Genomic DNA, 17,186 nt, shown 5'->3' on the forward strand with positions numbered 1-17,186 from the left:
TATATCCAGGTTAGAAAAATTAAATGAAAGAAGAAATGAGACTCTTAAGTCATTATGAGTTAATTCAAAAGGGTTTAACAGTAATATCATAATTTAGAGTTAACCTAGAGTTGTAAAGATAAAAGAAATTATCACACTACTCTTCTAATGGTTCTTGAAAGTAAAATGTTACTTCATGCTATCCGGACGTTAAGGAGTGTTGTTAGACGCATACCTTGATTAGTATATTAATTTAATTAATATATTATCGGCTTAGTAGTGAACCTACGGGGTCACATACAAACGAGTGTTCTAATCTACGTTAAAGAAATTATTTTAATATTTGATGATTAATTAAATTAAAGAATTTAATATGATCAAATGATTAATTGATTTGAAAAAGGTGGAATATTATTATATTTTTGCTAATACTGGAAATATAAATAATATGAAAGACTTGGTGAAAGAAGAGAAACAAACATGTATGATTTTATATTTAGAATTTGGGTTGAAAAGACGACTAGATACAAGTTTGACTTGGTCAATTATTATTTCAATTTTAATTGCTAAATGGTTAGCAAGAAAAGGTAACAAGAAATAATATTGCTTAAAAAAAATACTATCAATAATGATTTTGATTTGATCAGAAATTTAGTATCCTTAGTGTGCTAGAAACAGAGTCTTAGGCTGCACGTTCAAAATAACCCAAATATCACTTCTCTATTCTTATTTTTCCACTTGTCAAAGTTGATGACGAATAGAAGTCAGTCTCGATGTGGATACACGTAGAGTCTTCACATTATTGAAGAATTTTTATGCTTCAAGAATTCATCAACAGTTACACTTTTTAATATATCATCTGTCTATAATATAATTTAAATACAAAATAGATCATTTTATTCTAAAATATGTGTTTTTGAACATCTTTTTTCCTACAATATGATGCATATATACATACAAAGATGAATAATCCCTTATTATGTGATAAGATGGGAGGAAAAAGACAATAGGTGTATATATTTTTAAAATCTTTCTAGACAAAAAATTGATGATGTCAAAGAGATAGTCAGGCACTCATCATAAATATAAAAATAACTAATCTATATAGCAAACTAAAACAATATTAACTTTTGAAGTATAATATATATTCTGCAGTGAAAAAAAGTATAATATCATGTGTATGTATATATGTATCTTTTGTTTTTTTTATTGATAAATATTAAATGTTAATATTTTTGAATTTTTATTGATAGAAATTATGGGATCTGTGATTTTTTCTCTCTTTATTCTCTTTTAACCAATACGTACATGTTTGTATACACGTGAGACTTTAATTAACTAAAATTAGAATGGTATTTAAAATTAAAATTCAAAATCAAAAGCGTATTGATTCAATAAAGGATTATTTAGTTTAATTTTTTCACTTCTTTTATACTTTTTTTTTAATTCAAATTATATGATATGCTTTAAATTGAATTAATTCATATATTTCTCATCACCCTAGAATTAGAGCTGTGATTGAAGCCTGATGATGATATAAGACGTATTATCTCCATTATCTACTTAAATATTTAACAAATTTTAATTAGACCGTTGATCTGTTATCTCTTTCTTTCCCTCTATAGATCCAAATGTGTTGCCTCCCTTTTGTACCAAGACTCATAGTTTTTTTATTTTTGCTATACCAAGACTTGTAGGTTTTAACCTTAGAGTGACCCCATCATCAATTGCATATTCAATATGAAGCTTACAAAAAGTTGTAAACCATAAATGCATTTTAGTAAATGGTAAGGAGTTAGGACCACATAATGAAAAATGGTAAGCCTATCCATTTGAATAGTGTGATGAATCAGCAAAGAACATGACCCAGCAACAACGGATAAACAACTTTTCACAACCTTGACTTGTACAACCCCAGCCACGTTTCGCCATTCAGATGTATCCGTATATTACGTTTTCGCTTTTTTTATTGGATAAAGTTTAGGTGTATCCTAGAGAATTATTAAACAAATCTCTAAGACTCAGAGAATATTTTGCAGATATATTTACATATTACTTGCCAAATATGTCTTCACATCACGATAGAAATTCAATCCACATGATTTTGAATATGAGCATGTTACCAATCTTTGTTGGCCTTACATTTTCATTTTTTATAAGCACTCTAGTCTAGTGCCATTCAAGTGTTCTATAAAATGACACTCCCCATATCATTCTCCTTAACCCTAATCCAGTATATGCCAAATTTTCTAGAAAAATTGTTTCCACTCTACAACTGAAAACAGAGAACTCTGTTCTTGTTCTCAAAAAACAAAAAAAATGGCTTCCCTCTATGACGTGCTTGGAATTTCAGTGGGTGCAAGCTGCATCGAAATAAAGGCTGCTTACAGAAAGCTGGCAAGAACACACCATCCTGATGTTGTGGCCATGGATCAGAAGGAAAGCTCAGCGAACCAATTCATGATGATCCATTCAGCTTACTCAACTTTGTCTGACCCAGAGAAGCGAGCACAATATGATAGAGAAATCTATAGATACAGAAGATCAGCAAATATAGCAGGAAGAAATCAGACATTTTCCTATGCTGGAAGTGGAAGGAAATGGGAAACAGACCAATGTTGGTAACAGATTGTATAGTCATGTACATTATTATTAACCACTTTGTTCTCTTTTTTCTTCTTCTCTTTTTCTAAGTTTTTGTTATGACTATGTCATTCATTTATGTTTTCCTTCTTCACAATACCATCCTAAGACTGTATAGTTCCAGATTACTTACTAGATCTCCTGATTCAAGCTTCGTGTAATTTTAATGCCATGTTGATTTGGTCAGACACTCCTGTTATTACTTATTCAAAACTCTATAGTCTATAGCATCTATTTTAGTTTATGTTTTCCACCAAAATACAAACAGATATTTTATCAACACTCAAAATTGGTTTCCCACGTGACAAAGAAGGGAAGAATAATAATACTTGCAAATTTAGAAAGCAAAAATATCAATCACAAGAGCAGTCAGGAAATGAGAAGATTGAAGAATATGAAACCTTTATTTAGGAAAGAAAAGAGCTTTTTGAAATGGGATAAAGAATAAGTAAAAACACGATGCTCATTCATCCGGACTGTATACTGTAAATAATTTGTGAAGTTTTCCTTTCTGATTTTACAGCTATCCACGATGGTTTGTACAATAGAACACAAGAAAAAACATTTACAAAAAGGTGATTTGCTTGTGTTTATAAAAGGAAATGAGTTTTGCTTAGGTTTTTCCTAAAATTACATTTGAGGATTAATTTCACAATTATGGTAAAAAAATACTCCATCATAGACCACAGAAAGACGTTAATATAATAACATTATGGTATATTAGTAAAAGAAAGATACCCTCTGTCTGTCTATATGTTTTATAGATAAATATATAAAAAAAAATGAGAAGTTTAAAAAACAGAGAGAGAATAAAATAGAAACTAGAATGAGATATTACTCTTATGACTATAGATAAATACCGGTGCTTTGGGTTCGGCCTAGTTAAGTAACGCCCAGCCCGTACGACGTACAAGTTCTATTTCGGTCCAATCCACCAATTCCTAGGAAGGGCTAAGCTGGCCCAACTTCCTTTCTCTCACGCATCTTTTTCAGGTATCAGATCAGAAAGCAATTCTTTCCTATTACAAAAGATATATACAATAAAGGACAAAAGATAATTGGTGAGTTTGTTTAAATTCATTTCTTGAAAAAATTATATTTTAATAAAATAAGCAGTTTTTTTTTTTAGCGTATTTGCCTAAATTGTTTCTATTTAAAAAAAAATTATTTTTTACTTATTTTGAGAAGCAAATTCTATCTACTTATTAAAAAATACTTTTTTTAGAAAATGCTTCTTTTACAATTATTTTTATTATTAAGTTTAAACAAACCTATCCAACAAGATATGCAACATTCTGCGTAAATGACATAACCCGCCAAGGAGGAAGAGCTCCTTTCTCAGCAAAAATTTTGGTAGTATATTTCAATTCATTTGGTTTTTCAAGTTATAGTTTATTTCAAGCATTGATATGATATCTTTTTTATTCCAATTTAATTGAGATATAAATTCTATTTTGTATTATTAAAGTTTTAGTCCTTTATATTTTCTCTTGAGATATTATTTTTTTATTTTTCCAGTAATTTAGTATAGATTATTCGTTAATTAAGGTTTTAAGAAAATCAATTGAGTGTATAATGACAAAAAATCTGAAAAAAATTGTATAATGACAAAATCACTAATTCATAAAAGTCTACACCAAGATTATTAAATATAATATAGTTATACCTAACTAGAGCTGAAATGAACTAGAAATTTATGCCACACTATACCTGTGTTCAAATCAAAATGCTTAAGCCAAAACATAAACCAGCACTTGCTATGATCTGCCTAGGAAGACATAGGTAAGAATTCAATCCCAAAGTTTTTTTATATTAATTATTTGGACAAAATGATAACGACACACACAACAGTACACTTTTATTTTCAAGTAAGTGGGCCATGCTCTCCACGGCCAGGCCCAGCCACATGAAGGTAGGCCTGCCCCTTCTTCATCCTACACAACTTGAAAAATAAAAATTAGCTTTTTTTTATATTTTCTGCACCGTAGTAAATCCTGATAAATTTCCTGTGTGATTATAGCCAACATCGAGGAAATGAGGATACACTTTTTCAAAAGCCACTGATAATTTTCAATGCTGTAATTTAAAAATGTGCTAATGTTAAATGATTTACACAAATATATATATTTTCTTATTATTTATACAAATATAGAATTTTACGATTCAGAATGTAAATTTAAGTTGGAAGAACTTAAATTTACACTGTAATTTAAAAAAATGGAAAAAAGTTGAGAATTGGGGTCATTATTTTTTTTTTAATTTGAAAAAAATAAAAATAAAAAGAGCGAAAAGAAGTAGAAGCAAGCACCAGAAGTGCAATTAGAAGCTTGAAGAGTTGATTTACAGTGATAAACTTTGTTAGCTTCGATCTTTCTAGAAGAGACGCGTCTTCTGAGGATTCTCCTTCTTCTTCTTCGGCGGTGGTTGTTCTTCTTCTTCGCTGAGAGGTCCTCGTTAACTTTGGGCCTCAACCCACAAACACTCGTTTTCTGAGTGGCTCTCTTCGTTATTCGCATTGGCGTTCGAATGTTGACAGTACGAATTCAGGTTTGGAAGACCCAAATACTCAATTTTTTTTTGCAAAACCTTTTCAAAATCACATAATTACAGTGTAAATTTGGATTTTTCCAATCCGAATTTACATTATAATAGTAAAATTGTATGAATATGTATTTTTGTGTAAATAATTTTTTTTGGTATGTTTATGAACAAATTTGCCCAACTCTGTGCATAAGTGTTACATATAAACCTTTTCGAAATACACGTACACTCTCTGCTACTCACTGGAAAGGAAAAGGTGCTTTCCGGATTCTAGAACTATACTTCCCCTGTCCAAGCTGAATCTTATATACCTTATTTCATCTCTAATAACTTTCAAGCCTGCTCACTCATTGCTTTACAGATGCTTCATTTTGCATTTTTGCTACTTCATTTTGTTTATGTGGTAGCTTCCTTTACTTTTGTTACTTCAATTTTAGAAACTTTTCTGTCTAGTAAAATTGAGATTTTAAACAGCACAGAAATATTGGGCTTGAATTTGGCTTAGCTTATAAAAAGCTCTAACCGCGCTTCTGTTGGGATTTAAATTTCTTGTCTCTATTGTTATGATTACTTTGTTGGAAATGAAATGAATTACATAATATTAAGAATCTTTATGTAAATTATTTCAGATAAAATATAAGGAAAACCATCTGATTGAATATAAATAGATAATGGGTTAAAGTTAAAATAAAATTATTTGAATAATATTTGAGTTTAATTCTTAACAAAAAAAATCTTTGATCAATTTTTATTTACTTTTTGATCTAAACTTTGGATTACTTAAGTTTATTTTTTCTAATGAAACTGAGGATTAAGATAAAAAATAAGATAAAATATAATGGAATAAAATCGGATTAAATATATTCTATTCCAACGAATATTTCCATTTCTCGCTCTTTCTAATTTTGGGAGTTGGGACATTTTTCTAGTTCTTATTCTCACAGTTTATCAAATAAAGAAATAAACATTTTATTTTATTTTTCTTCAAATATTTAAATAATGATAATTTATTTAATTCTATTTAATATTACCGTATTTCACTTTGTTTACCAAAACTTTAATTTCATTTTGTTAATCATGGTTATCGAAACGAGAGTAATGGATAATGAGATAAAATACTCAGAAAAAAAAAAGGCTAATGAGATAAAATATATCGATTTTATTTGAAGAATAATATATATTAATTAGCAACATTTTATAATATTAAATCTAAGTTTTATCTTAATGAATTTACACTTGTAATATTGAATGAAAAGCTGTTTGTAAAATGCTCAATTTATAGCACAGCATTGGTACAAGTTGCACAAGTAAAGTAATGCATAATGTTTGATTGCTAAATGTAATTAATGAGAAGCTGCTGCTTGCAAAATGCTTCAGTTGATCGAGTATTGAAAGTAAAATGATCGATTTTCTTTTCCTTTCATCTGGCCTTTAGACACTCGTTGTATTGGAAAAAAGCAGATAAGTATCATTTTGCATTTTTGAGGATATGGAGCATTGGAATTTCGTATACACTAAAATGTCAGTTTATCAGTTAATTTTGAAAATATTTTATTCTAGCGAAACTAACATTGGTATGTAAAGATGATAAAAAAAAAACATGTTTAATTAGTCAAAAAATCAAATAAACAACTAACTTGTGCAATTTCATAAACTTCTTTGTTTTATTTTCTTTTTTCTTGTTATGAAAAGTGACCATGACAAAATGCTCTCCACTACCTGAACACTATTATGTCAATTTTGCCTGAAAAATGTGATTGTGAAAATGAGTTGTATGTGATATAAAGAACTAGTCCAAAGCCTGTTGGGTGATGGAGATATGAAAGTTGCACTTAATGAAGCCTGGTGATGGTAAGATTCTGAGAACATGCAGCTGCTCTGAATGCTTCTGAGGCTGCCCTGCTTTTCTCTTTGCAAGGGTCTGCTCAAAATTCATGTGGTAATTCTTCAACACCATATTGCCCAAGCTAGTTCGCAAATAATATGGCCTGCCATACTGCCTAGCTATTGAACATCACGGCCCTAATAGCGCATGTTTATGTTTATCTTATATATAATTTAATCACTAAAATCAATTCTCCTTAACTTTTATTAAAATGGTTTCTATTACATCCCTTAGTTAACTTGTTTGTCATTCAAACTTTGATTGAAGAAGTCTTAGGCTATGGTTGACAGACAAGGATGAATTGAGATAAATTAAAAATAAAAGTATATGAAATGATAAGAGACCAAAGAGAATAGAAAATTAGATTATTTGATTGAGATGAAAGAAAGGGTAAAAATGATAAAAGATTTGAATTAAAATAATAGATAAATAATAAAAAAAGAGAATAAAAAAATAAAAATGAAACCAGTGTCCATTTTAACTTTAATTGATTGAGCACTAGTAAATAATTATATAATTTATTATGCAATTTCATCTAATGTTAAGTAAAAGTAAAATTCGAATAAATGACTGATTAGTTCAATTATATTATAAACATAATTGATTCTGATATTAACTTATCGTCACAGCAGAAAAAACAAAAAAAAAATTAAAATAACATTGACACTTTTCATCGGAATAAATCTTGATAAATACATTAATTATTTCACATCAATCCTTACTTTTATTCCATTCTGAGATGAAAATGAAAAGATATTATCTATATTTTTTTCAAAACGATCTCCTTCCCTATCACTTTCATTCCTATTCATCATCCCCTTGAAGCAAACACCTTAGCTTGTTGGTAGGAAATGACGCAATGAAGTAGAGAATATTAGGTAAAGGTCCCATCAATCATCAATGTTTAAGCAAGTGAAGAAGCAAGGTAACCTTGTCACATGACTCATGCAACCAGCAGGGAAATCGACGACGCGTCCCGCCACAACCACCCCTTCTTCTATCATTGCCGCCGTTGCCCCCATCCAGCTTCTAATTTTGGTGGTGGCGGGACTTGTTATAAATGTCAGACTTCAACTTCAACTTTCCTATTAAAGGCCTGTTTATGTTTTTTTGGTTCATTTCTTTGAGCTTTTGCTTTAATAATGCTGGTGTGTGTGTGTGTGTATATATATATATATATATATATATATATATATATATATATATATATATATATATATATATATATACAAAGCAGTATTTGTTGCAGATAGGGCTGTCACTGCTGCTAGAGTTGCTACTACTGTCACGATTGTTATTATACTATGTTACCATCTGATTTTATAGGGACTTGAGTTAATTGTTACTGCTATGAGTTTAATTAATTGTCATTATTAATAATTAGGAAAATACAAGTATTTCGTGTTTCTCTATATATTTTAAATAAATAAAAAAGAAACAAGGTTTAGACTAAGGAAAAAAATAATTAACTAAAAAATAGTGGGACAACTTTTTTAAAAAAATAAATAAATTGATAGAAGATAAAATTATCTAAAAATATATACATCAAATGAAATAATTCTCATTATTAATAATTATAGATATTAGCAGTGTTATTAATAATTTCAAAACTCACCGATTTTTAATTAGTAATTTATACCTCTGTTTATACATAGAAAATAAATTAAAGGATATTTTTTTTATTAATGATCCTTTGCAGAGCACGACCAACCTTGATGCTAGGCTATAATTTCATACTAATTACCGTGATGAAAATCGTACTGCGTGAATATTTTTAATTCCTCTAAAGCTTAAAAGAGATTATATAAGAAAAAAGACAAATCATGTTTTTGTCTATCACTAATTGAAGAGGAGAGTGTAATGATTCTGTATTCTTGATCAAATGAAACTTTTCGTAATGAAGTGATTGAAGAGGAGAGAGAGTAACGATTTTGGATTCTTGAGTCAAATGAGTCTCAAATTTCAAGTAGTTAAAGAGTATAGACAGATCACATCTCTAAAAAAAAAAAAAAAACAGTATAGACAGATTACCGTTAAGTGCTGGACCATTACAAAAGGATCCATACTGTCATTTGAGAATTTGACAATTTTTTGTAAGCATACGAGAGAGTAAATGCAAGTATGAAAGAGAAACATATTGAGTCTCCAATGCGTCAAAGTAACTTAATTATATATAGTTAAACCCTATGATATTTCTATTAAAAATATCCAATAGAAAATATTTAGGAAAAATGCAAATTAACAAATAACTGTAAAGCTAGCTTTTTTTATTATTACTAATTTTATAAATAAATGAATGAACTTATAGAATTTGGATCTCCTCTAGTCATTTGAACATTTCGGTTGAAGAGAGAAAAACCCATAAGCCTTGAGTGTCTCTCTCTAACTAGAAAATTCTAGTGCATGAGAGGAGTTGTTTCTAAGCCTAGACTGAAAATGGCATGATTGGTTGGGACGAATCCAAGAGACAAGCAAAGGCTTGAGACACTTAATGTATATAAAGAAAAATTTAAATTAAAAAAAAATGCTAATAAAAGAAAACGTATAAGAGAAATAGATTTTTGAGCTGATATTAGATCATATCTTTTATTTTACACATAAAAATAATAATAAATATTTTTAAAACTTAATATCTATAAAATAATTATTTAATAGAAGTAAAATGTTTAGATAATTATGAAAAAAAAATTGTCCCCCACCTTTATATATTTTTGAATTCGTCCCAGGATTGCACATACTGGCTATCACATACTGGCTATCAGTGAAAAAAATGACATGTGACAAAGCTTACATGTAATGGTTACATGTCAAGGAAAAGTCAACATGAAGTCTAAATGACTTTGAGAAGCAATTGTTATATAGGAAAAGTAAATAAAATACATAATATTTAAAGAAACGTATAATTAAGGTAATGACTATAAAATAGTAGACTCATTATTTTGATTTATTAGGTCTATAAATGAAGTTCTTTAATTGTCTGTTTTTATAAGACATTCAATTTTATCTTTTAGAGTTGTGCATTCTTCAATTGAGTGTTCTCAATTTTCGGCGATACTGATTCTGTTTTGTATAATTAACCTTTTGGTGGAGTTTTTGCATGCTTTGGTACTGCCAGGGTCTCAGTTGCAAGAGCTTGTTCTATTATGTGGAATTGGCCGACATTAGGCGGAGTATAGTGGGCATAACAAAGATTGTGTCGTGTTTGCTCTTTGGATGGTTCATTCATTCCTTTTCCGAAACCTTCTTATCAAAGTCAATATTTATTGTTGATGTTTCGATTCTTACCTGGTTTTGGTAGTTGGTCAACTCCTTCATTTGCATATATTTGGCGACCCTTGGTTTAAGGTCATCCATGTCTACGATGAGCTTTTTACAAAGTCTAATAACAAAACCATTAGGTTGTAAGGCTATAATCAAATTATGCATTGCCACTGCCATGTCAAGATTATGAATGTTCAATATTACTTTCCCAAATCTCTACATAAAGGCATCCAATGGTTCCCTATTCTCTTGCCTGATGTTGAGAAGTGCAACCGAAGTCAAATGATAGGGTCGACTAGTTGCAAACTGAATACTAGAGCGAATTGCTAAGGCTTCAAAAGACTTAAAGGAATTTGAAAGGAGATCGTCAAACCAATGAAGAGCTTGACCTTTCAATAAGGTGGAAACACATGACATGAAACTACATCTTTAGTTGTGTACAAGCTCATTTGTGTCACATACTCATCGATGTGTTTGGTCGAATAGATAAAGTCATCATATACGTCCAAGGTAAAAAGGACTTCCAAAATATCGGGAACAAAAGGGTGTCGATGAGGTGGTGGTTGTGCACTAGTAGTGGCAACAAACAATCTTTGGGTTTGTTGTTGGACACTAGTGTCGGTGTTTATCAGCCATTTGTACATAGTTGTCTGCCCATCATGTTGTCGAGTATGTGTTTGATCTTTGGGTCTTCATGATTAGTTCAGGTTTTTCAACTCTGCATTCTCCTGATGGAGTGCTGAAATATCTTGTGCATGTTGTCAACACATTATTGAAAGCTCCACATTCAATTGCCACATAACCAAAGACAAGTCCATTTTGTCCTCAGTATGGACATAATTATCGTCCTCAATTTGTTGTGTTGCTTGGGTAGAAACTCATGTGTTCTCAATGTTCATTCCTATCTGAAACTTCAAGTAGTAACCATAATCTATGAGGATGTAGGATAAGTTTTACCTAGGCTCCACGATGAGCACTTGCTTTGTTCTTCGTGTTCATTTTTATCTGAGTACATGATCTACGAGGTCATAGGATAAATTTTACCTAAGTCACACAGTAGATGCCAAAATGGTCCTGCTCAAAGGAAGTAGGGTAACCTTCTTCCCTCAATGCTCTTGGCTTCAAAGTTTTTTTTCCTTAGTGCTCAACTTCTCTACTATTTGGAGGAAAGGTACCTACAAAAAAGTACTTCAACGCTAAAGTAAGTTTTCGACACAGAGCCATGAATAAGAATAATAAATGACAACCAATAGAGGTTTTACCTTGAGAACCTCACACATAATTATACATACCTTAATGAGTCTTTGATTTATGGGCTTTGTACATTATTACAATTTTAGGTAATCCAGTGTCGATCATGGTTATGATGTTAATCGTTTCCTTAATATTGGCTAGTGTGCCTTTATTTTTTCGCTATATTGAGCTGGAAAGGTGTCTCAACCATTTGGGGGTGGAATGCCATGTCCCTAGAACTAATATGTTGAGTTCTAATATTTTTTAGTTAAGTACATGATCTTCTTGCTATAGCCAAATACCCATGTGGTATAAATATAATTTAATTTATGTGTCAAAATTATCAAATATGTATATATAAAAAAATGAAAGAAAATTTATCTTATCATGATGATTTTAACCCGACTTCCCTCTTAAGTGTTATATATATATATATATATATATATATATATATATATATATATATAAACTAATAGAATTGGATAAGGAACATAATAACATTATCATATCACCAAACAAATAATAGATTACACTTAGATATAATGGTTGTCTTATTCTTTCATATCATATCCTAATCACCAAATGGCTGTAATAAGATTACATAAGATATATGTTATGCTATTCAATATATAAAAAATAATAGAAAAAAAATACAAAAATAACATATTTTACTTATTTAACTCATGTTCTTTTCAGAAGTATAATTTTTTGTTTCTCCTATTTTCCAAACTTCCAATCAAATAAATAAATATATATTTTTACTTCTTTTCATTTTATTTTTTTGATTTCTCGTATCAAATAATGTAAAAATGTATTTACTTTCCATCAGTTCTTTTTTACAGTACTTTATTTTTCGTTTTCTTTGTAGATTGCAAATTGGATTTGGTATGTGTTTATTTTCTTCAGTATTCAAGTAATTAGCAAATCAAATCAAAATCCTCAAACAGAGACAGATGGTCCATAACTATCTTCATAAATATAGATACTTAAGATTTGAATTTAGATTCAAAATATTCAACAGTATTTATTGGATTTTTATTAAATAAATATAAATATATTAAAATTATTTTTCTATGCATCAGAAAATATTAAAAGTATTTATTTCTTCAAAAAAAGATTTGAATTTTTAGTTAACAGTTGAATTGACTAGTCAAACAAAAATTGTGACTCTATTTTTCATTTTCAATAATAATCTTGTGCTGGCATCTCTTAACAGTATAGTGAAAAAAAATGGAGACATAGAATTAATAAAAAATAGACCTACGAATTAGAAGAAAGAAAAGATGTTGACTGCTGCACTAAGAGTGAAAGGAAGATCGAACGGTCCATACGCGTTATGGATAAAGGTATGATGCCCCAACCACGTGATCAGCTCCTGAATAGTGGAATCCTCATAGTCAGTTTTTTGTTTTTTGGTCAACAGAATTCTAATAGTCAGTTTGAATTTGATTAAGAGAATAGAGAACCCGTGGCCCACAACGAAAAAAGCCCAATAAAAAAATAGTTATATAAGGAACCCTTCCCAGAGTGAAAGTGAAAAGAAGGGTTTGTGAGAAGAAGAAAAAGAGGCGCAAGATGAGTGGTAGGGTTTCTGGGAAGGTGAAGTGGTTCAATGATCAGAAGGGGTTTGGATTCATAAGCCCTGACGATGGCAGCGACGATCTCTTCGTTCACCAATCTCAGATCAAATCTGACGGTTTCCGAAGCCTCGCCGAAGGAGAGTCCGTTGAGTTCGCCATTGAATCTGAATCTGACGGACGCGCTAAGGCTGTTGATGTCACTGGCCCCGACGGCGCCAGCGTCCAGGGAACCAGACGAGGCGGTGATGGTGGCCGAAGCTATGGCGGGGGACGAGGAGGTGGTGGAGGTGGCTACGGTGGAGGCGGTGGCTACGGTGGTGGTGGTGGCTACGGTGGAGGTGGTGGTTACGGTGGTGGTGGAAGAGGCGGTGGAGGCGGTGCTTGCTACAACTGTGGTGAATCGGGACATCTGGCTAGGGATTGCAGTGGAGGCGGTGGTGGGGACAGGTACGGAGGAGGTGGTGGTGGTGGCAGATATGGAGGCGGCGGTGGCGGGAGGTACGGTGGTGGTGGAGGCGGCGGCGGCGGCGGAGGAAGCTGCTACAGCTGTGGAGAGTCTGGGCATTTTGCCAGAGATTGCCCATCAAGTGCTCGTTGAATTTACTGTTAGGGTTGTTTATGTTTTGCGGATTGTTTTAAGTTTTCACTTTAATATGTCTTAGGGATTTTAATGGTTTCTGTCCAAACTATGGGTTCTTATGAGTAGATGTGTGGGATTTTTCTTTTTTGGTTATTTAAATGAAGGGTTTCTGTGTTATCGTTACAATCTGCAAACTAAAATCTGTTTGAACTTACATTTTGCTATAATGAATCGTATGATTGCTATCAATTATTGTTGTGATTTGCTATGAAGATTGAATTGTATAATTAGGGTGTTCAGTGCGATTGTTGATGCAGTAACTTGCTATTCTGAAGTTGTGGTGATTTTAGTTTTTGTAATACGAATTTATTAATTGATTTGAACCGGCCATCCTTGTGACTATAGGTTATTTCACTGCCTAGGGTCTTTTCTTGGAAAGCGAATCAATTCATTATACATCTCGGTTTACAAGAAAGGCACAAACCCCTAAGTAAATTATGACTCAATTTTCTGCGTGCAGGGGCTGCAGAAGCAGCACTCGTCCAATCTGATCAATTTTTTACAGCATTTTCCAAGCGTGTAAATCTATAAATAGTTGAAAGGCTTTTGTAGGCGATAGCCCAAAATTACTTTGGGGCATCTCACGGCTTGTTGTTCTTCGAGTATTAATGGCTCATCATTATAATGTTGATGGAAGGGGTCGGTCATTAGTTTAAGCCCAAACTAAAGTATGACACTCGCAATCCGAGTGCTCGTTAGTTGTATGATGTGTTTAGTATATTTTTTAAGCTTTGATGGATGATAAAGAATTAAACTGATATGGTATAGTATGGGTTAAAAAGTGATATTTTATTATCTTCCTGGAATATAACAATTTGGTTTGCAGTATAGGGCTTCCACCCATAGATGTCCTCTTAGTTTAGGTTTCAATATCAATTCAGAGCAGTTTTCAAAGGATCATCGGTACCTCCTAGGAGTCTCATGGTAGAGCTGAGTCTTTGGAACAAAAATGTGTTTGGGAATTCTATAACAACCATTGGCACATTTAAGGGCCATTGTAAGTTGCAACCTTATCAGATATTCGGTCCACAATTCACCGGATGTAGAGAATCTGAATTTGTTCCACAATCCACCGGATGTGGAGAATCTGAATGGTATTCTTGTTAGTTCCTAAGGTGGAGCAAGCAACCTAGTTGAATTGACAAAAAGCTCTTGCCTAAAGAGGAGTAATGGAGGTGCTAAAATTCCACTTACATTTATTTCCCACTAGGAATAAATCCCCCACTAACCAATATAATGGCTTAGGAAGCCTAAAAACATAAAACTGACCTAAAACATATAGGAAAATTAGAAAATGGTCTTTAAGCTTGTTGAATTTATAAGTTATAGAAGTGACACAATTCTTAGTTTGTGAACTTGCATCACTAAGCTGTTGAATGTCTCTTGATTTTTCTCGGTCTTATTTTAAACATTGGGTCTTTCATCACTGTAAAAGATATTTGAAATAATTAAACCTTTGCAGAATCATATCAATGGAGTAATGGAGGTGCTTGTGAATCCCGTCTAAGCCAGTCTTGTTCCAAACCGTGAAAATAAAGATATATATCATTATGCAAGAAGTGCTTTCACTCACTTGAGTAGTTTTTTTTTTTGAAATGAGGATATTAGCCTCCCTCTTTCTTTTAGGGTCCTTTTGAAAGTAGTGTAAGTGGAAGGAAAAAAGAATTGAGAGGAAAAAACACAGCAATATGTTGTTCTTTGTTAGATTGAAGAGAAAATTGAAGGAAGATCTAAAGAAAAGTTGACTTCAAGAAATATTTTTTTTTCTTTCATTTTTTCTCCAATTTAAATTTCAAAAATTTCTTTCTTCTCTACCAAACATATGATTATTGATCTAGTCTGGTTGCTTATTTCTACTCCGATTATGAATATTACGTGGAATGGGCCTTAAATGAGTTAAAGCATTCTTGAGGATTCTAGCAAGGCGACACTCTTTCACCCTGCATCTCTGTTCTCTATTTGAATCACCTTTCCCAAATCATTGAACAAAATATTGATCTTAGCATGTGGAAGTGGATTTCCTTTCTAAATGTTGTCCATGCTTGTCCCACCTTGTCTTTGCAGAAAATATTATCTTCACAGAAGCTAGTTTATGACAAATGGGAGTTATTTCAACATGCCTTAAGGCACTTGTGTAATTGTTCCAGGCAGACCATTAGTAAAGAGAAAACCAAAAATATCTTTCTCCAACGATTTATTGTGACAAGTTAAAACTCAAATTAGTGATGGTTTTGGATATGGTAGAACTGAGAACCTTGGTAAGTATTTTGGTGTGCCTCTACACCACTCAAGAGTTAGCTATGATACTTATAGAGATGTGTTATCTAAGGCCAAGTCTATGTTAAGCATTTGAAAGACTAGATTAATTGTTATCTCTAACGAGCAGAATAACCCTCACCAGATATGTCCTAACTACAATTCTAAATTGTTATACAGATAATCCCTTTGCTAATATTTGGATAAATCGAGCAGAGGTTTTTTCTATGGGGAGATACTCAAGAATCAACATTATAGCCCGGAACATTATCTGTCAACGAAAGAAAGTGGGTGGTCTGGGTATTAGAGAAACGAAGAGTGAATGATACTTTTCTCATGAAATTGGCCCAGGACCTTTGTATTTCCAAGGATAAACTGTGGGTTAAGGTCTTACGCAGGAAGTATGATTATGGTAAACACATTATTCCTCAAATGAACAAGGCGACTAATGCCTCTACTTGATGGAAATTTGAAGCCTTCATCACGTTGAGGTTTTGGATTGATGAATGGCTCCTAAAGATGAGTCATTGTGATTTGTGAAAGATCATTTACGTGGTCTTTGAGAATGGTGACTGGGACGTCCAATACCTCTCATATCTTTTTCAGGATCATGGCAACTGTCCCTCCAAGACAACACAATGTGGATGACACCATTGCATGGTCGCATTCTCCAAATGGAAGGTTTTCCTTATCTTTCGCCTACAATTTAGATCATTCTATCTAGGATAGCTCAATGAAGAAGGTATTTTTGATCTCATTTGGCAGTGGTCTGACCAAGAGTGCTTTCGAGTTATCATTTGGAAAATTGGGCAGCGAGCTTTTCTCACTAATGCTTTTCTCTTTTTTACCAAACTATTTCGAATTGTTCCGTTTGTCTTAACTCTTAATGTTGCTGAAAGCACCATCCATGCAATTAGAGACTCTGGAGTTGTTAAATACTTGTGAGCTTTAGCCACCCATAAACTCCCCTAATTATTTTTTTTACTATACTTTTCAAAGATTTGATGGCTCACAACTTAAAGGTCAACAACCAAATGTCTTTGCACTGGGTTCTCACTTTTGGTTATACTCTTGATCATATTTGGAAGTGTAGAATCATTGGGTTTTCTTGGATAAAAAAGTTCCTTTGCAACAAGTCAAACACTTGGTAAACTCTGACGATGAACCT

At 32.0% G+C, this 17,186-nt stretch overlaps 2 protein-coding genes across 2 annotated transcripts; both read left to right on the forward strand.

The window, feature by feature from the left end:
- Positions 1–1,938: 1,938 nt before the first annotated feature.
- Positions 1,939–2,838, forward strand: LOC114380468 (chaperone protein dnaJ 11, chloroplastic-like). Its single transcript, XM_028339543.1, has one exon. The coding sequence runs from the start codon at positions 2,299–2,301 to the stop codon at positions 2,602–2,604; it is 306 nt and encodes a 101-aa protein (XP_028195344.1). The 5' UTR covers positions 1,939–2,298; the 3' UTR covers positions 2,605–2,838.
- Positions 2,839–13,062: 10,224 nt separating this feature from the next.
- LOC114379867 (cold shock protein 2-like) lies at positions 13,063–13,951 on the forward strand. The gene has a single exon (XM_028338658.1). The coding sequence runs from the start codon at positions 13,118–13,120 to the stop codon at positions 13,718–13,720; it is 603 nt and encodes a 200-aa protein (XP_028194459.1). The 5' UTR covers positions 13,063–13,117; the 3' UTR covers positions 13,721–13,951.
- The last annotated feature ends 3,235 nt before the right edge of the window (positions 13,952–17,186 follow it).

Source organism: Glycine soja, chromosome 12, assembly GCF_004193775.1.
Source record: "Glycine soja cultivar W05 chromosome 12, ASM419377v2, whole genome shotgun sequence".
Classification (NCBI taxonomy): Eukaryota; Viridiplantae; Streptophyta; class Magnoliopsida; order Fabales; family Fabaceae; genus Glycine; species Glycine soja.